Here is a 21513-nt window from a genome sequence, read left to right as displayed (position 1 = left end):
GGTCCCCCGCCCTTAATAGCCACAAAGCATTCTGATGGCAGTAAACAGTTTTCTTTAGAAAGCCTGAAGCACTGACTGGATATGAACCTGAGAGACGTCATGGAATTCTTTGGGTCAGCAAGAACAGCCTCGAAAAGCCTTAAAATGTTTGAAAAATGCACAGGCTTCCCAGAGCCTGGTCGCGGGGTGTGGAGTGAGGCCAGTGGGTTTCCAGCCCTGCATTTCGAGTTACTTGTCGCTGGATTCCCACTTGGATAGCTTTCCTTTCCCCTCCGTCCCTAAGGGCTCAGAGAGCATGGTGGTGATTAAACAGAGCCTACCCGCCAGCTAAGGAAGTGCTTTTTCTCCCTCACCTTTTGTGAGTGAGGCGTTGATACCTGTCCTCTGTTCAGCGCTGCACAAGCCACTTCTTGTTGGGAACACACACCTTCTTGTGCCTGTCGTCCCGCAAGAGATCAGCTGCATTGACAGCAGTTGCCGATGGGGCGGGGCGGGGGGGGGGGGTTGGGGTGCCTCTGGAGACTGCCCTGGTCTCTGCTCCTCAGCCTTGTTGAGGGTGGGGCAGAAGGATTCTGGCTCCCTTTCTGGAATCCCCTCGTGGCGTAGCCCTAGTTTTCCCTCCCTCTTCTCTCAGGTATGTTTCCCAGAACGATCGCAGTTACTTGCCCGGCGCTGGGTAGGAGTGATTCATGGCTGCTACCCAAAGTGCATCTTGGTAAAACCAGGCTGGTTAATTAATAGACAGCCTCCTTAATCACCCCTCTGTTTTCTTTCTGCTGTTCAAAACCAGGAGGGGAGAGGCTCGCGTTCCCTTCACTTGCCAGGCCACCGACTTCAAAAGTGTGGCAGCAGAATGAGTGTTGGGTGCTGCTGGCCTATCTAGATTTTTCTCAGCGGATCACACTCGGAGAGTTGGTCCACTATGGTAATTAGCGTCCCGGGGTTTCCGATGGTCTTGCGGTGGCTGGTTGTCTGTTTTAGGGATCCTGTTTGCCTCTCCGTCCGGTCTAGTTTGTCACGTTCCTTTCACTGTTAACCCATTTACCTAGGCCTCTCGGAGTCTGTTCGTTGGTGTGTGTTTTCCGTGTAAGCAATTGTTAGAGGCCTGAGTCACCCGTGAGGTAGCCTGTGGTTGGATGTGAGCTGAGGTTACTCAGTGACTAATTTCCAAGGGGAGGAGAAACTGGCTTATCATGGGGAGGAATACTTTTCATCCATGCCTGTGACAGCCTCACTCGGAAGACTGGGGGAAACAGAATGGTTTTTTTTACCGGTTGTAAACACTCAACCTGGGAACGTTTTAGGATCTGTGGCCTTTGCGATTTCTTCCCTGAAGACAAAGCTGTCTAAAACATCCAACGGTGGAACTGAGGATTTAGATGAAACCAGCAAACAAAGAAAGCGCATAATTGGGAGCTGAGCCAATGTGCTTTTTTCACGGCGTTAGTTGTACAGGTGATTTCCTTAAGAAAAAGTAAGTGGCTTTAATTCTTTGAGGATGAAAGAGTCTTATAACAATCCTTTTCAGTTTTGTCCGGTTACTTCATTGTGTGGTCTGACTGGCTGGTGTGTTTACAAATTCTAGACTTGGAAGGGTGGGGTTTGAAATACAATAAACTGTACAGAATACTCCCTTTCCGCAAAGAATATATATATTTTAAATACTCCACAAAGAGACGTGATTACATGAGACAGCTTCCCAAAATGATTTGAAATAAACATTTTGCATGCTAGATTTTTTTTTTTTTCCAGAAACAATTGTAAGATTTTTGCCCCTTCTTATCTTACATCCAGGCAACTTCTAAGTGAGCAATGTTTGATTTAACTTACTGTGTTTCGGGGAAATGAAATATAGATATATGTTAGGATTCCTAACTCAAATTTCAGATAATCCATTTGAAACTGCCCCCAGATTCTTTCTGGTCTCTAGGAAGTGTGGCCCAAACAGCGTACTGAGGTCTGTGCTGTGGGCAGGGGCAGTGGCCTCTCGGTCAGAGCCACGGTGCTGAGCTCCGGAGGAAGCCCCACTGTTTATAAGAGCTGGAAGCAGTCAAACAAGAGAAAGCAGGGGTTTGGGCAGTAATGGCAAGAGGGAGAAGTGATGCTCAACAAAGGAAGGCGTAGAGTAAGGAGAATTGTCTGGTTCATTCATTGCTAGTGATTCTAGTGAAGATAATCGAGTATTTTCTTTGTCTGGGCCGAGGTTCGAGTTGTGTTCCGGTAAGGTGTGAAAAGACCCTTTATTCCTGGGCTTAGGTTAGCTTTTTCTTGCTGTACAATGAAATTCTTCAAAGCCTACATAAAGACATTAAGTGTTGAAGGCTTCTGGGACAGAAGTATCCGTGACACAAGGGTTCCAGATATTTTGAGAAAAATAACAGGATAGGATTAGTGGCATCAGAGACTGGCGGGAGAAAAAGCGAGTCAGATGTACAGATATCTGATATACTGTATACTGATATACAGATATAAGGTGAGTCACAGTAGTGTGTGATGTGTGTGTGTGTGTGCCGCTAATTTATTTTACTTTTGAAGTTTGACATAATTTTCTCCTAAGAGGTCTGACTTCCAGGCCTAGTGCAGGAAGAACTCAATATGCATTTAATGCCATTTGTGTTAAACAAGAAAACAGAACAAAACCGTGCAGGTGCCTGATGCTAGGAGATCTCTCCACAGAAAGAGCACTAAGCTGTAACACTGGGACTTCTTAAGATTATGTATTAGAGAATCTTAACCATCATCCTCACTGCCAACCAGAGAGTGAATAACCCCTGGAGGCTACAAAGTCCACTTTTTCCTGGAACAGCAAGTGGTCTCCTTGGGTGATCATGGCGAAGACTTGAAAAAGATTCTCTTTTCATCTCCCCGTCGCTTCTGCCTCATTTTCAGAGAGAGTGCCTTTGGTTGATCCATATCCTTTCGTGGATGAACCTCAGTTTTAAAATTTTAAAGGTTCATCCTAGTTGTAGGCTTAAAACATTTTCCCACAGTCTGATGGAACCATCGTGTCCTTCTCTTCCTGGGCTGAGGGGAATTGCTGAGGAGGACATTACCATGGGTTCTTTTATCAGGGGTCTTGTAAAGTCAGTCAGAGCTTGGCAAAGCAAGATAGGAATTCTACCAAAGACTTCCAACCTCCAAGTCACCAGGATTGATGGAGGCATTCAGTCTTAGGTCACCTGTTCTGTCATAGCTGAGTCCTTGTATTCACCGCCACTGTGGATGACTCAGGTGGACAGCGATTCTTTCAGTGACCCCGAGGGGTGATGGCAACGTTGGTTTGAGATGGACAAGACAAGGCCGATAGGCAGCATTACCACTGGGTACATGATGCTGATTGCGTACAGATAGGATCCATCCTGGTTGGCCAGAGTCCCATTCCGGTTGGTTGGCACCCATGTGACATTAGCTACCAGATGGTAAATATTTTGACTATCACCCACATTTGCATATGAGTGCACAGCCTATCAGAATTACTGTTGTTAATTCTCTTTCTGAATTCATCTGTACGTGGCACCAAGAAAGTCTAGTATTAGAGATTTGGGTGTGTTTTATTTTAAAAGTTCGTTATATAATGTACCTCCCAACCATTTCTTCTCACATCAGCAAACTTGTTTTTGTTTTTGTTTTTGTTTTTTTTAATGTCTATGCAGGTGTCTGTGTTGTTGTTTTTAAAATTTTTTTGATGTTTATTTTTGAGAGAGTGACAGAGACAAAGACAGAGTGCAGGTGGGGCAAGAGTAGAGAGAGAGGGAGACACAGAATCCCAAGCAGGCTCCAGGCTCTGAGCTGTCAACGCAGAGCCCAACACGGGGCTCAAACTCATGAGCAGCGAGATCATGACCTGAGCCAAAGTTGGCTGCTTACCCGACTGAGCCACCCAGGCGCCCTGGTATCTCTGTTGTTTTAAAAGAAATTTACTCAACTTTTCATTAATTAAAATTAATTTTCTATTTTCCTTTCATTAATATTCCTCATCCTTCTAGACAGTTCTGTACTACTTGAACTATTAATGTGTCTTCTTACTCTCTTGCCAGGAAAGGGGGGCGTTCACTGTGTGTTAATTGGGGTCAATTTGGATCCCCCAAACCCTGATGTAATCTGAGGCCAGATAAAGACGACTAATAGTTTGGATTATTGTTTATCCAGAGGGATAAACAACAGACATTTGGAACCTTTTTTAAGAAATGGTATCAGTAATGACAACAGTTACCTGTCTTTCGTTGCACTTGATTTGCCCTGCGCACTCGCTGTGTTATGTCTTACACACAGTGGCATGTTTGAATCTGTATGAATTTATCTTTACCTTTGTTTGGATTAAATCTTGTGTTGTGTGGTCTGATTGCGTGGGGAGTTTGGCCAGATATGTGCTGCTGCCTAAGCCAGTGCCTCTTGTCTTTTATGATCTATGAAGCCCTGCTTTACTTAACCACTTTTCTTTTTGCTGAGCCTTGCCTTGTGAAAGATGGGGTGGTAGAGATATTTAGGAAGGATCTGTATAGATCTGTTGCAGAATTTCTGACGTATGGTTACTCAGCCATTGTGGGAGGACAGTCTTGTATGTCATCACACACTGACCTTGGGGATGCCCTCCTGGTCTAAGGCCCGGAGCCCCTGAGTTACGAGGGTGTCAAGTGAGTGAGCAGAGGGAGGACCATGTGGGCTAGGGCGTCAGGCCTGGGCCACGTGGAGCAGATGCACCTGGAGCCAGACCTTGACCCTCAGTCTTGGTTTGGATCCACAAGGGCCAGGAAATGGGGAGAGAGTCCCAGGGGTGAGGACAGCCTGAGGACGTCCCAGATTTGGTTTAGAGGGGGGAACAGACTAGCCTGTTGTGGGAGTGCACGTGGGGCTAGTGGAGATAAAATTGTAGCTGCACGTGAGAAGCCTGCATACTCTGGGGCCCCCACCAGGGGATTGAGGAACCAAATCAGTGATGCACAGGTAACACACCCTCGGAAGGTTCCTTTTGGTTGCTACATATTTGCGTCTTGCCTGCATGTGTTTTATTGGTCATTTCTGTTAGAAAATCCACCATCATTTATAAAACTCCCGGACCAGGGATTCTGCACTGGCAGATTCTTCCAGAGACAAGATAAGGAAGCTGTGGGGTTCCCAAGGCTTCTTCCTCTGTGTGTTCATCTAAGAAACATACAGAGGAATGTACCTTCTCAAGGGCAGGAACTTGGGGGCTTATTTAGAACAATGCCTTATTCTTCGCAAGTGCTTGGTAAATATTGCTTACTAAATGAATGCATTTGTAAGATAAGGAAACAGTACATATTCAGAACATTGGTCTCTGTTTCATCCTCATTCAGCCTTCTCCTGTTGCCTCTGTTTTGTTTGTTTGTTTGTTTGTTTGTTTGTTTGTTTGTTTCTATTCCTCCCCATCACTCACACTGTGGGTCTCTTGACTGCCCACTTTGGTTTTGGTCCATTTGAGCCCACCTCCTCTCTTCCTCATGCCCCTACCTCACCCACCTCCCAACCCTTTATGTTCCCCCTGTCTGTCACATCTGCCAAAAGTCTAGATAGGAATACGGGCTCCTGTGATGGTACAAATAGAACTTGAAGAGTGAGCTTGGTAGGTGCCAAAGCTGTCTGTCCATCCCTTCCCTATAGCCGTTTGGAGAATCTCGATGAGTTAGTTATTACCTTCTTTGGCTTTGACCAAAACAAAGTGTATCAAATATTCATATTTTGAATTAATTTGTATTTTTTATTCTGCCCCTTGCTACACACAGTAGCGTAATTGCAAACCAGTTTCCCCTTGCCCCCTTACCTTGATTCTTTTTTTATTGACATATAATTGACAAGGTAGCATTATATTGGTTTCAGATGTACAACATAATGAGTTGATATTTGTGTATATTGCAAATGATGACCAACAATAAGTCCAGTTAATATCCATCACCATACATATTTACAGTTTTTTTTTCTTGTGAGAAGAACCTTTAAAATCTACTCCTCTACTTACTTTCAAATATACAATACAGTATTACTAATTATAGTCATCATGCTATACATTATATCCCCATGACATTTATTTTACAGCTGCATGTTTATACCTTTTGACTCCCTTTACCCATTTCACCCAACCCCAACATCCTGCCTCTGGCAACCACCGGTCTGTTCTCTGTGTCTATGATTCTTAAGTCATTGATTCTTTACTCCTCGTTTCGTGCAGAGGAGAGCTAATGGAAGACCGAGTGGGAGTCTTCACTCTCCTGGACTGGATGGTAATGACACCACCCAGAAGTCACTGCTGCCTGGGCAAGAAGTACTTGGCTTATGACGGTCAACTCCATCAGGCTCTTTATCACATGGCAGACCCAGAAGGGTTTTCTTAGGATTCTCACTCTTCACCATGCCTCAGATTCCTTTCCCTCTTCTCTACCTTACCCACCCGCCCCCCCACCACCATGAGTTTTGCCTCCAATTACATTCTTACCTCTCAGATCATTATTTTCTCCCAACCTCTTGGAGCTGGTTTCTCCAGTAGAGGGCTGGTGAAATAATGAAACTTACTTCCAAGTTTTCCCTGTGCATCTCATTACCCTCTCTGGCCACGTCTCTAGATTGTCTCTGCTTGGAGAGATGGGAGAGATGCTTAGTAACTACTTTCCAGGGCCAATACTGGAAAATGCGCCCCGGACAAATTTTAGAAAATAATATTTTAGCACTTTTGATACATTAGATTTGCATTTATTAAGTGTCTCTGAGAAGCTATGACCTGCCAAAGCAAACCACTGCGGTGTTTTCCCCCCAAAACCTCACAATGTTGAGCTCTTTATTGGGCGTATTTGTTTCTTGGGGTTGCCGTAACTAACTACCACAGACTTAGTGGCTTAGGACACCAAAAGCGCATTCGCTTACAGTTGTTGAGATCAGAAGTGCAGAATGGATTTTACAGGCAATATGAAGGTACTGGCCGTGCCTCACTCCCTCTGGAGGCGCTAGGGGAGCATCCGTTTCCTTGCCTTTTCCAGCTGCTAGAGGCCACCTGCAACTCTTGACTCCTGGCCCCTTCCTCCCTCTTTACAGTTACCAGCAGAGCATCTTTTAGTCTCTCTCTCTGGCCCTGCTTCTGTCCTCTCGTCTCCTTCCCTGACTCTGACCCCCTCCTCCCTCTTGCACATATAGTAGGATAGCATTGGGCCCATCTGGATAATCCCGGATATTCTTCCCATCTCAATATCCTTAAAACGGAACATCTGTAAAGTCCCTTTTGCCACGAAAGGTAACATAGTTCCAGGTTCCAGGGATTAGAGTACGGGCATCCTGCTGAGGGAGGGGCCGTGATTCAGCCTGCTACATCAGGAAAGCCACACCGTCACACCGAGACGTCTCTACGAATGTGAATATCAAAGGAGATTTTCTAACGTCTTGTTTTATTTTCAGATGCAGAGAGAAATTGTTTATGCAAGAGGAGATGGCCCTGGTGCCTCTCGGCCTGGATCCACAGCTCATCCACCCCATGCCATTCCAAGTTCTCCACCATCCACTCCTGTGCCCCATTCCATGCCTCCTTCCCCATCCAGAATTCCTTACGGGGGCACCCGCCCGATGGTTGTTCCTGGCAACGCCACCATCCCCAGAGACAGACTCTCCAGCCTGCCAGTCTCCAGATCCATCTCACCCAGCCCAAGCGCCATTTTGGAAAGAAGAGATGTGAAGCCGGACGAAGACATGAGTGGCAAGAGCATTGCCATGTACCGAAACGAGGGCTTCTATACTGATCCCTACCTTTATCACGAGGGACGGATGAGCATAGCCTCTTCCCATGGTGGGCACCCGCTGGATGTCCCTGATCACATCATTGCATATCACCGCACGGCCATTCGCTCGGCGAGTGCATACTGCAACCCTTCCTTGCAAGCAGAAATGCATATGGAGCAGTCACTGTACAGACAAAAATCAAGGAAATACCCAGATAGCCACTTGCCTACTCTGGGCGCCAAAACACCTCCCGCCTCTCCCCACCGAGTCGGTGACCTGAGAATGGTAGACATCCATGCCCACCATAACGCCCACGGGCCCCCTCACACCCTGCAGCCAGATCGGGCCTCTCCAAGCCGCCAGGCCTTCAAAAAGGAGCCCGGCACCTTGGTGTATATTGAAAAACCACGGACCGCTCCAGGATTATCCAGCATTGTGGACTTCGGCCCACCTCTAGTTGAGAAGCAAGTGTTTGCTTACAGCACTGCGACAATACCCAAAGATAGAGAGACCAGGTAAGTTGGTGAGGGTGGCCGCGGGTGGTCTGCGCGCGCCTGGGAGTTATTGAGGACCCCTCTTGAGAGTCAAACCGAGGGAACAGGTGTCGACTGAGCACCAGCCCTGTGCAGCGTGCCCTGCGGGGGTTGGAGAAGCCACAGAGGAGGATCAAAGGCCATCCTTGTCTGCAAGGAGTTTCTGAACAGTGTGGGGGTCAAGTGAAGCAGGCCAGTAGCCATGCTAAAGGGCGGGGGGCAGGCACACAGTGCGGGGACGCATGCTGCGGGCAACGCCAGCCTGGGGGGGGCATGGGTCTAACGTCGTCATCAGTGTAAATCTGAATAAGTGGAAAGAAAATTGTGATCAGCAGCAACCATTTGGACTAAGAGATCAGGAGCTCATGGGAATTGATCTGTGCACGAAGAGGAGTGAGTGGTTCAAGTTGTAAGTGTTCGAAATGGCCATTTGTGTTTTTCCTTATAGAGTGCAATTTTGCTTTCTCATCTGGCCTTCGGAAGTGGAAAGAATGTGTCACTGTCTGTCATCTAGGGTGATAAAGCATGAATTTGCATAAAAATAGATTGGTTTAGATTTAATACTCATTCAGAAGCGGTACTGAGATCAGCAAAATTTGTCTAGGGAATGAGACACTCCGAGTATCTAAATTTCTTTTTTAATGTATGTATTTTTATAACTTTCCATCCCAGTCCATTTTTAAAACCCTCCAAAGTTCATATAATAATAGAAAAGCTAATTTTGATAGAGGGACTTTCTCTAGCCTGAATTGGTTGAAGGAAGCCAACATAATAATTATAATCCTAAAAATCTGGTTGAGGAAATGGAGTCTGAAAGAGGTTAAGCATCTTACCTGTTGTCACATATGAATTCAGTTGCTCAGCACTTTATTAGAACCACTATTCCCTGTTCCTCACCAAAAGGGTAGTATCACTTACATACCATCATCATCCCTATTTTATAGATGCAGAAACTGAGGCTCAGAGAGGTTAAGTACTTCCTCAAGGTCATAAAGCCAGTAAGTGGCATAGAATGTCCATATCTATTAAAGAGTCCATACTTTTTTTTCTTTTTTTACCACTGTGCAATATTCCGCCTGATGGGTGAGGATTTATGAGCTACACCTTTACCCAGCAGAGAGGTAAATTGAGGTGTGCATTCTGAGCATTTCAACTAGAATTCTTCAAAATTTGTTTCAGGACCGGATGCTAAGTAACTGCTCCTGAAGGAGATTTACAGTCATAAACATGGTAGCATTTGCATAATTATGCTGCTAAGTATATACAGGCCATTTAAAATATAACTGCCCTAGCTAGTATATTAGCGCAATTATGCAGCAATGGGGAAAGAAAGAAAGAAGAGAACGTTTTTGATAGATTTTATTTGCAAAAAATGAATCGTATTTTGTGAAAGTAAAAGTTTCAAAACAAGAGCGCCGGAAACAATTACTGAAGCACAAAATTAGAGCCCATTGTTTCCCCCTGTACTGTGCTGTCATCTTGGATGCATTTAATCTGTATACTTTTAAGAGTTCAACCCTTAAAAGTCCACCTTCGTGAATGCAGGGTCCTGTAAAGCGCCAAATCAATTTCTGTTGCCATTGCAAAATATTAAAAAGCAAATAAATCTTGAGAGTGCTTTTTATATGAAACTCTGAAGCGAAATTTTACATCTAAGATATGAAGCTACAAAAACACAGGAGGGGGACTAAGAAATCAGTAGCGTTGCTTTCTTTTGGGCACTGCTGAATTCAAGTGCTGTTCAGAAGAGCATCGTATATGAAATGGCCCAGATAACTGCAGGATGTTTGAAATCAGAGAGAAAAATTCTTTCTTTCCCATCTGTACTTAGGAAACCTCCAACGGTAGCTTTTTGGGGGGGGAGGGGGGGTGTGAGAAACATGATTTTATAACAGCTCTATTGACTTGAAAATGACGAGTTAAAGATAAATTTCATGTCGGTTCTTATATTTAGTCATGTGCCTTGATCTAAAGAATTTGGCTTCTCTTTTCTTATAAAGATGTTTCCACAAGGCATCTAGTGATGACAAGTTATATATAGAAGATCTGGGGGGAAAATAGCGTATATAATAGAACATAGATGATGGTAGGGCTCTCCTCCTGAGATGGCCATGGATCTTGGGGGCAGGGGAGCAGATTCCAGCCACTTTGACTTTCAAGACAGCAATTCTTCTATCTGAGCTTCTAGAAGGAAAATGATCTCAAGTGTTAAAGTGGCTTTACACAGATGACGTCCCTTCAGCTGGGACCCCAAGAAGAGAATGGTCCATGTGGCTATGAGGGAGTGCCCGGGGTAGGGGAGGGCGTGTGACAGATGACTCCGTGCATGAGGTTCTGTCTTCCCTAGGTTATAACATTCCTTCATTAAACTGCATCGTTATTTCTATTCACGGCACATAAAACAGCCCTTAAGAACTGTAAAAATCTAGGACATTTATGTTTTGCTACTTTCTATTTATAGTGTGGATCCTATAATGTAAAGTATCTTTATCGAAAGAACACTCAGAATTCAAGAGTGCTCATTGCAAAGTGACTAATCGCTCTCTTTCCAAATGTATAACAGATTCTTCCTAATGTAATATTTTTCAAGACATGGTAAACTCATATTTTTATACCATTCCACACTACTGTGGCTAAATTCAACAAATGAGTGAAGAATCCAGCAGGGAGCAAATTCTTGCCCTGCCTAGGCACCTGTATGTGGAGAAAGAAAAGCCATGTGAGATCCCATCGTGATTTCTAAGAATTCCCAGATTTAGAGAAGCAGAGTTCCCTGCCCTGGGCCAATTAGAAGAGGACAGGGAGGGGCGCCTGGGTGGCGCAGTCGGTTAAGCGTCCGACTTCAGCCAGGTCACGATCTCGCGGTCCGTGGGTTCGAGCCCCGCATCGGGCTCTGGGCTGATGGCTCGGAGCCTGGAGCCTGTTTCCGATTCTGTGTCTCCCTCTCTCTCTGCCCCTCCCCCGTTCATGCTCTGTCTCTCTCTGTCCCAAAAATAAATAAAAAACGTTGAAAAAAAAAAAAAAAAAAAAAAGAAGAGGACAGGGAGCTTCTGTGTACGGGAGGAAGCCCACATGCTCGCTGGTAGCTTATGTCTGTCCTTAATCACCTCATCTCACTTTCTTACTTTATGAGGATTACGTGTTACTGTGTTGGTAGCTTTGAGGGGTGGGATGCATGCTTGGTTGAACAACTGATTGAGTGAAAGTCTAAAATTTTAAATTTATGTCGTTTAAAAATGGTCACAGTAGGGGTGTCTATGCAGCTGTCGGTTAAGCGTCCGACTCCGGCTCAGGTCATGATCTTACAGTCCATGGGTTTGAGCCCCGCGTCAGGCTCTGTGCTGACAGCTCGAAGCCTGGAACCTGCTTCAGGTTCTCTGTTTCCCTCTCTGTCTGCCCCTCCCCCTCTTGTGCTCTGTCTCTCTTTCTCTCTCTCAAAAATAAACATTAAAAAAATTTTTTTTTAAATGTTCACAGTGACTGGTAGACCTTTGAAGGTTTTCTAAACTATGCTCTATCCTACTGGAGAAGTGAGCCTGAATGACTGAAAAATAATAAATTTTTTCCTTTTCCTGAATGTGTAGTCCAAAGTGAGCCACATCAGAGACCTCCTAAGTAGTTACACTTGGGATCTTTCTAGAACAAGGTTTCTTAACTTCTGCACTAATTGATATCTGGGACAGGATAACGTGTTGTTTGCGGGGACGGAGGGGTTCCCCTGAGATTCAAAGGATATTTAGTGGCATCTCCAGCTTCTACCCCACTAGATGTCAGTAGCAAAACTCCCCTCTACCCCGCCCTAGTCATGACAATCAAAATACCTCCCGAGATTGCCAAATGCACCCCCTGCACTGGGGGGATGGGTGCAAAATGCCCCTGTTTGAGAAGCACCCCTCTAAGGGAAATGTGGACTTTTTCTACTCAATGAAGTGGAGAAACAAAGGAATGCCAATTGTGACCTTCATAAAACATGGCTCCAATTCTGCCCTTCACCTCTTGGGAAAGCAACTTCATTACTGTGGGAACGTACTATTGGTACTGTCACCTTTGATTCAATCAATCTGTGATCAGCCATTTATGGAGAGGCCACAACGTGTCCTGTTTATGAACGTGAACTCCGAAGCCAGACTGCCTGGGTTCGATTCCCAGTTCTAACACTTGCCACCAGTAGAGACTTTGGACAAGTTACTGAATCTCTGTCTCAGTTTGCGTATCTGACAAATAGAGATGATAGTAACGAATCTACCTCACGGAGTAGAAAAACTCATGACAGTTAAGTGCCATGTCCCGTGCCTGGCACATAGTAAGTGCTCGAGTGTCCCCACTTTGAGCAAAGCTCTCTGCTGCATGCTGCTAAACAGACGTCAGTACGCAGAGCTGGCCAGGACACAAGACCGTACCTAAAGAAGCCAGGAAACAAATTGTCCAGTGTATCACCAGGAAGAACATAATGCAGGTGGGGGGTGTGGAGACCATAAAACTGAAGTGTGAACAGAGAACAGAATTAACTGGGCTTAAAGATCCAAACTAGAGGGGCGCCTGGGTGGCTCAGTCGGTTGAGCGGCCGACTTCGGCTCAGGTCATGATCTCGCGGTCTGTGAGTTCGAGTCCCGCATCGGGCTCTGTGCTGGCAGCTCAGAGCCTGGAGCTTGTTTCGGATTCTGTGTCTCCCTCTCTCTCTGACCCTCCCCCATTCATGCTCTGTCTCTCTCTGTCTCAAAAATAAATAAACGTTAAAAAAAAAAAAAAAAAAAAAAAAAGATCCAAACTAGAATGTCACGAATATCAAAGCCACTTTCAAATCCATTTCAGGAGAGTAGTCGGGGTTACATCTCTTCTTGGGTCCAGGAGCAGAAAGACAAGCCGGGATTAGGGCATCCTTTTAAATGCACCAGAGCTATCTAATTGATGACAAAGAGACCTACCAGGTAGAGCTGACATTATGAGTTTATCTGTTTTGATGCCTAACAGTGCCTGACTGATTCAGCCCTTGTCTGAATTGCTTTCCCATGTAGCTCTAATTATGGATCAATAAATGTTTATTGAGCCCCTCTTAAGTGCTGAGCTGAGGACTGGATGCTTTACAGCGTACAAAGAAACATAGATGTGGTCCCCATGCACAAGGACTAGAAATCAGGAAGACAGCATATAAAACGTTAAAAGCATGACACAAACAGATAAGCTGTGCCACAGTTCCGTACGGGAAGCTTCTGAGCTACAATTGTAGGTTAAATAACTGTTTTCGCAGGAACAACCACAGCAGTAGGGTTTCATTCACGGGTGGTGCCCAGGGATGTCCTTGTTGTCACCTAAGAGTGACACTATCTCCTAGTGAAGAAGAAAGAAGGGAGGAGGCCATGCCAGGCCACTAAGGGGGAAAGAGTGTCTCTCCCTGAGGCTGGGACTCCAGGGGGAGATCTGTTCTCACACCTCCACGTCCAGCTGGAAAGTCAGGACACGTTTTTTTCTTGAAAACAATGGGGAACAATGATAGCACTAATAATACATTGTAGGTTAAAGAGGCTTCTGTGGGCCAGCTGGAAATCCAACCACCAATTCCGAGTTCTAAACAATGAAAGTACAAGTAAACTTTTCAATTACAAGGCTATCATCATCTGGGGACTGCTTGTGCATAATTAATTCAAAAGAAGTGATACAGACAGTAATTGCTGTGAATTCAGAAGAAAAGAGAACTTTCCTGAACTTACACTGGTCTGGGAGCTTTCATGAGAATGTCGGAATGGACTACAATTTAAGGGACATACACAACGAAGTGAAAAGATAACATTTGGAAAGACAGACTGATCTCGATTCAAAATTTGCTCTATTTCTGCCATTATGGTACTATAAAAAATGGCATCTGGATATGACGTTTTGCCAGCCTCAGAAGTCAAATGAGCGCCAATAAATTGAATTATTACTTAATTCACAGGAATATAACTTCATGGTTGAGTATTCTTTGCTTGTCATTCCTTAGGCTGCTAGATGCAGGCAAGAACTGACTGGTAAACACAATACTTAACGAACTGACAAGTTTATGAAGGTAGCTTTGCTCTTACACAAGGGCTATTCTACCAAAAATACCAGTGGAATGAATGTCACAAGGTCTGTGTTACTTTAAGCAAACCAATTTCTCAAAAGGGAAAGCCATCATCTGTCACTAATTAGATGAAATTAAATGCACCCTGTATCTTCTTTGAATATTCACGAGGTGCTGTCAGTCAGATGCCTGACGTCTGAAACCAGAAGCAAAGCCAGAGTAACCTACATCCTGTGCGACTCAGATACTCCCTTCTCCTTGCCTTCTTCAAAGAGAAGAAAAAATGTTTAGGTACAGGTTCTTCCTCCTTGAACTATGGCAAGAACAGTTCAATGCAGAGTCTTGCCCAAAGCAATGCAAAGCCAGCCCGAAGATAGGATTCCTCTAAGTAACCCCGTGGCCCAGGAGGTGGATAATCCCGGGTCCTCGTGATGTCAGGGACGCATTTTAGCCTCATTTGTGATTGGTTGTCCTTCTGTCTGGTAGAGATGGAGATTTACACTGGTCCTTATTGAATCTTTGGAGTTTGTTTTTCATGAATGAAGTGTTTGAAAAATATCACCAGGTCTAAGGATTCATTCAAACTTCCAAAAACCTCAGGTCTTAAAAAGTCTGCATTGCCCACTCCACCCGTGTAGTACTAGTGAATACCTCCTCTCCCTCCCTGTCCATCCTCAGAGCTGAAGGGGTCTTAGAGACCACTGTGCTCATCATTGACGTTGTAGGAGATACAGGCAGGAGACTTTCCAAAAGCCCCATGTCTTGAGCTACTCCAGCCACATGATGTTTTCACTGTCAAACTGTCTCAATATGGTTTTTGTCTTTGTAATAAAGGCAGTATGTCCCTAACTTCCCCAGTAAACACAAGTATCTAAGAAGACAAAATACAAAAAGACATGATAGATGCCAACGGTAGGAAATGTCTTCCTTCCTTTTCCCGAGTCATTATCTTTTGAGTTCATGCTGCGATTTCACAGATCAAAAGCAGTTGGGAGTGGAGAACTTATTGTCACAGCTCCCTTAGGACCAGTCAAGGGACCATCTATCCATCACCGCTGACGCTATCTCTCCTTGGAAGGTGAATTACAGGCCCCTGTTCAGGTAGCTGGGACATGAATGAACGGCTGTTCCTACCGGTTTGTACCTGTACAAAATGTGAGATGTCACTTCCAGAGCATGAATATGAAAGCTTCCCCTCAGGGAAGAGAAAGAAAATGCAAAGGAGGTGATTTCATACGCTGGGGTGTAGGCTTGTCCTGGAGAGTGAAGGTTCTTGGCCCCCACGGAAATGTGGAGTGCCTCACCCCAGATGATGAGTCACTCACTGTGTGAGGCAACTCAGAGCCGTGCAGGGAGCACCAGATCATGGGATCGCAGGTGAACTAGCCGTGTGTCTTTAGGAGAACCTCTGCCTTGCTAAACCTCCATGCCCTTCGCTGGAACCTCTCAGTGGGTCTGTGCAGCTTTAATCAACATGGGTAGAAACTGGACAGTGAACTGGAAAATTCTCTATAAATAAGAGCAATACTGACTTCTTCCTGCAGGGCCACTGGATCTGGCCATTTGGATGTGGGTATCCTCATGCCTGACTTGGGACTGTATTCTGGTCCCAACCAGGACAGCATGCCCAGAAAGCAAGTTGTGAAATAGGTTAAAAGCTACCTGGAGAACTCCCAGGCGCATTTGCTGTGCTGGGCAGAACACGGTTGGAACATCGTTTGCAAGGAGTGATTATACTCTTGGGAGAACAGACCTGGGTGCGGCTGTGCTTTGCCTGACCTGCTGGGCCTGCCACACCTTTTTTTTTTTCTTTGCTTGTCAAGATCACTGAACCAGAATGGAAGGAAATCTGTAAATGTGTGGGACCTAAATAAGTTCCTTCCAACCAGAAAATTCTGTAATTCTAGAATTCTAAGTCTGGCAGCATTTCAGACATGGTATTTGAGTGTTGGGCATAAGGAGATTGGCAAGGGGCAGGAGACTTTGAAGGGCCTATTTCCTCTGCATGCTGAAAGCTCATTCAGCCTTTTGCATAACCTGTCACGAGTTCCTCCATCACTGGCTTCCTGTGTTTGAACCTGTCAGGCCTTTCCTGCCTCAGGGACTTTGCATATGCTCTTTCTCTACCCTGTGCCCTCTTTTCCCACATGTCTACCTGACTGGCTCCTCACCAACATCAGGGCTTTTACTCCAACACCATCAGCTCAGCGAGGCCCTTACCGGCCATTGTAATTAAAGTTACAACACACACACACACACACACACACACACATATAATTAAATACATAAAATACATATTTCTATATAAGACCATATACATCTATTTATACACATACATAAATCGTTGTTGTACCATTACCCTCATCCCCTAGAATGTAAATTCGATGAGAGCAAGCCCTCTGTTTCATTCACCGTTACATCCCCCGGCCACTGGAACTGTGCCTGGCACACAGTCGATGCCAGAAAAATACCTGCTGAGTGAATGAAGTCAAAGGGGTAAAAGGAAGCCACGTGCACCCCTAATGTTCTGTGGGTTATAAGGTGTTTGCACATATACTTTCTCCTTTGCCGTCATTTCCTGGGCCTCTGTAGGATGACAGCCCTGTGGGACAGGGAAGGCTGTTGTTAGCCTAGTTTGACGGTTGAGGAAGCTGAGGCTTGGAGGCATTAAGTGACGTGTGAGTGCAGATTCTGTGTTCCCCACCCCCCTCGGATGTCTGTTGGTTGGCTTGAACCCCGTGTGTCCCAAGATGAGCTCCTGTCTTCTCATCTCAGGCACGGCGGCTTCATTCATTCCTTACTCAGGTGGAAAGCCTCGGGTGCCATCTTGATTGCTGGCTCTCGCACTCCCCATTTGGACAACCAGAGAATGCTGTTAGTTCAGTACCAAAGGTTCCTTGACTCCAGCCGTAGTTCTTGACCTCATGGATGCCACCCTGGTCCCAGCCACCACCACTCTTACCTGATCTGCTACCCTTGCCTCCTGCCAAGTCTCCGTACCCTGCCCCTGCCCGCTTCTGGAGTCAGAGCACAGGTCTAGATTAATTCCTGGTCCACAGTTTTTGCTTCCATTAAATTGTATTAGTCTAATGCTTCTGCTCTTGCCCTGGGACTCCCCTTAGAACACTCTTCTACTCTCTTCTCCTTCCCCTTCTCCCTCTGCTAACTCCTATTCTCTTGGGCTTCATTCACACATTTCCTTTTAGGAGGAGGTGCTCTTCCCCAGGAGACTGCTCTGTGTGTATCATCCAGGGGCACATGATTGCTTGCAGCACACGCACTTCTTAGAACTCAGCCAGCTGTGCCCACCCCATTGGGGTCCTCTGAAGCCTGGGGTCGGCAAGAAAGACTGGCATCCTTTACCCCCTCAGTGACCGTCCCAGCACTCACACTCAGTGATTGTTGAAGTTGCTGGCCTTCAAATGTCATCTGAGTCCTTTAGGGGAAACAGCATCAGTTACTGGCTAATATGTGAAGAACTGTTTATTCCGAGGAATACTGTCATTCTCACAAAATTCTCTCTTAACATCCCTATTACAAACCTCCATTTTCTCAGTGCCTCCGTGAGGTTATGAAGAAAGATTAGAAATAGCTTTTTTCCCTGGCCCCTTGTAAACGGGGCTCCATTTTTGCCTGTTTCTTTACAGGTGCCGTTAAATGCATGTATCTTTGTGCCCATAAGTAAAATGCAGAGCATTCCAGGTGAACACCTCAGCTTCGGTCACGGTTTCCTTCTTGACTTGGTGAAAACTTGGACTTTTAGATCTAGACAATAAAAGCATACCAAGTAAGAATGTGAGGTCAGAGCATGTCTGTGAAGAAGCGCTGAAGGTCTGTATTGGCCAACTTTGAAAGGTTATCCGAGCAGATATTGAAGCCACAAGAGATAATGGATTGGAATGTGACAGACAGGAGGCCAGCTTCCCCCACTGAAGTTCTCCAAGGATGTGAGGGAACTTCCTAGATGCTCGTAGGACATTCACAGATGAGTAACTCAGAATTCAGAAGCATGGGAGATGTTGTGAGCTCAGACAGAACAATGAATTGAAGGGGTAATAGGAAACGTGAACATACCCAGTCTTCCTTCTCCGTGAGCAGAGGACAAGGAGAGAAATAGCAGCCTTCAAGGCCAGTGTTAGAAACGATATTTCTTCATCACCCTCTGTGTGCCCAGTTTTCATCTAAGGACTGAGAACACGAGAAAAATTGCCAGACATGGTCGTTCTCCCTGAGCAGCATGCAGTGGGGTGAGGATGGGGTCGATCTTAATACATACAAAACATTGCAGCCCCTTTGCAGTGACTACCAACTCCATCAGTGTCTCCTCCATAAATCTAGATGTTTCCATGAGAAGTTAAATTTATGGGGAGTTTTTGGAGGAATGTTTTTAGTTCTACAGTTTTTTTCACCAGTAGGTTAACATCAGGCAGAAATAGAAAGTTCATTGCTGAGAGTCCTATTTGAAGCTTTACCACAAATTCAGATAATTTGAATTCCAGTGTTCTGTTGAACTCTTCTGAAAACAGTGTCTTTAATTACTTTGGTTTTTTTTTTCCCCCTCATACCAGACAATCAGGGCATGAGCAAACAAGGGCATCGCCTAGCTTTAAGCCTGTTCACTGTTCAGCTCTGGAAAATGCCTTTGTCACTGCCAAGACTAAAGGGTTTTAGTTCACTTAGATTTCTCCCAGAAAAGAAAAAAAAAGTGACTTTGTGAAGGAATGATGGTACTTTATTCACCCCTGTGTTCACAGCGTATTGCTCCATGCCTAGCACATATTAAGTGCTCAAAAACATTTGTTGGTGACTTGTTGACTGTGTTTCTGACTTTCTGGGGAGAGAGAGATGACGGGATGAGCAGGAACCAAACACAAAAATAGTCACAAAATATTAGAACTAGAAATGAATTGATTGGCCACCTGGTAAGCACTCCCAGAAGAACAGCCCTGGTTAATGTCATTGTAATTGACTCTCCTGTACCCGTGGGTTTCAGCGTTGGTAGCTGGTTTGGAAGGTGAGCGCCTCCAACAGAGGCTGATCCCGTCAGCTCGCCTGACTGGTTTCCATCAGCTCCCTGACACTTCTGGATATTTAAAACCATATCCTTAGGGATTCATTATGGAGGAATTACCAGTCTCCTAGTTGTTGCCGCACCGACTTGTTTTTTAATAGCCATTAATTTACTTAGATGTACAATGATAAGGACTTAATTCAGGTTTAACGAGGCCTCGGTCAGCATAAAGGCAAGTCTCTAGGCAAAAAATGTCAAAGGTGGAAATTTGAATCAAGAAGTTGTATAAATGGGGCACCTGGGTGGCTCAGTCAGTTAAGGGTTCGACTTCAGCTCGGGTCATGATCTCACAGGTTGTGGGTTTGAGCCCCGCATCTGGCTCTGTGCTGACCGCTCAGAGCCTGGAGCCTGCTTCGGATTCTGTGTCTCCCTCTCTCTCTCTGCCCCTCTGCATTCATGTTCTCTCTCTCTCTCTCTCTCTCTCTCTGTCTCAAAAATAAATAATAAACATTAAAAAAATTTTTTTAAGTTGTGTAAATGGAGTTACTGGCTGAAACGTTCCCTCAAATGCAGACTCTTTCCTTCCCTGAACTCTGAAGACAAGATCAGACTGTGCCCAGTCAGGGTTTTGCTTCATCACAGGCAGACATGGGTTTGCAGGGAAAGCTGGTTGTAGCAGAGGGAATTTAAATACTGGGATCAGCACTTTCCCTGGATTGGACTTGAATTTTTTATTAATATTACGCTTGGGTCCCAAGAAGATGCATTCAGCCAGGCTGACTTTATGGCACTAAATGACTAGTTAACCATACATCCTAATCACATAAATATGGTTTATGGAATGATACAAAATGGTTTATGAAATCACTTTTAAACCATCTTTTCAACAGTAATTATACCAGTTCTGTAATACCTTAAACCAAGCAATATTGGCAAGAATTAGCTTAAGCATTTTTAATATTCTGACGATTATCATACAAAGTTGCCACTGCAATTAAATGACAGGGTCATATTTAATTTCTTTTCTTCCACTGCATTTCTCTTTTTTCCTTTTCACATTAAAACATCCTTCATAACATTTCATCATGGGAGAAGGCTGCATCAGTTTCCAGTTGCTGTAATTTAGTTAAACCATAAAATTGTTTCCAGATTACCAACCATGAAATGGAAAGACAATCTTATTTATGAATTTATAAATCAGATAATCTCCCTCAAATGAATCCTGAAACCAGAAACACTTTGATGATTAAATAGGAGGGAAAAAGTTTTCTCATTACCATGTGTCAAAAGAATTGTATTTTTGTAAAGCGGGTTTGGCCGAGGCAGCGGGACATGCATGTGCAAATTGGTACGTGTGATGCCTCGGTCGTGTACCCTCCCCGCTGTTTCCTGGACAGTGGGAGAGAATTGCTCCCTCTTGGCCATCAGACTCAAGTGTTCCGAACTCTCAAGCCTCTGACAGATCATGTCTCCTTCCTGGTGGCCCCACCAGTGACATAGCCTGGAGGAGGCCCCTCAGGGAGTATTCACGACCATACTCTCATAGATCGAAAGGGAGAACCAAGTGTGTGTGTACCAGGACTGGGTATGAGGCTGGGCTCCACGGTACCCAAACTCCTACCCCAGGCAGTTTTGTGATTTTGACTTAATCGCATCATGTCTCCGTGAGGAAAGAAGAATGGAGCGCTGGTTAGGTATTGTCTTTCTCTGTATCCTAAAACCATTGTCGGGGGGGCCCAGTGAGAAGCCAAGTACCCACTGAGCCAAGGAAAAAGCCAAAGGTGTGTAAGAAGGAAGCCCCATGGACACCCATGTGGAGAGGACCCAACCTGTGCTGTAACATTCTGCACTTCTACCCGTGATGATGACTGAGCAGTGCTCTGAACCTGGAATGATTCAGGTGCTTTGCTTGCTGTTTTGTGCTGCTGCCCTCCTTTGTTAAACTGGGTAATGAAAGTGGTGACTAGAGAGCAATGATCAGAGAGAACACTGATTGGGCCCTAATCAGGTTGGGTGATGTTAGAATCCCTTATGCTATTTCCGCCTGTCAGATTCTCCTTTATTCCCTACAGTCATAGACTTAGCCATTTCTCCTCTTTCTTTTTTTTTTTTTTTAATATTTATTTATTTTTGAGAGAGAGAGAGACAGAACGTGAGTGGGAAAGGGGCAGAGAGAGAGGGAGGCACAGAATCCAAAGCAGGCTGCAGGC

At 45.0% G+C, this 21513-nt stretch overlaps 1 protein-coding gene across 8 annotated transcripts in view; it reads left to right on the top strand.

Moving 5' to 3' along the window:
• KIAA1217 (KIAA1217 ortholog) overlaps positions 1–21513 on the top strand; it is a 447403-nt gene that overhangs the window by 375608 nt on the left and 50282 nt on the right. For all 8 annotated transcript variants that reach the window (XM_053895904.1, XM_053895903.1, XM_053895907.1 and 5 more), the window contains one exon: positions 7402–8234. In XM_053895904.1, coding sequence (XP_053751879.1) covers positions 7402–8234 — 833 coding nt within the window. The remainder of the gene's footprint in view (positions 1–7401; positions 8235–21513) is intronic.

Source organism: Panthera pardus, unplaced genomic scaffold, assembly GCF_024362965.1.
Source record: "Panthera pardus isolate Hobbes unplaced genomic scaffold, ASM2436296v1 HiC_scaffold_6, whole genome shotgun sequence".
Lineage (NCBI taxonomy): Eukaryota > Metazoa > Chordata > Mammalia > Carnivora > Felidae > Panthera > Panthera pardus.
The sequence above is the reverse complement of the archived record's forward strand: the minus strand, read 5'-3'. Positions and strand labels throughout refer to the sequence as shown.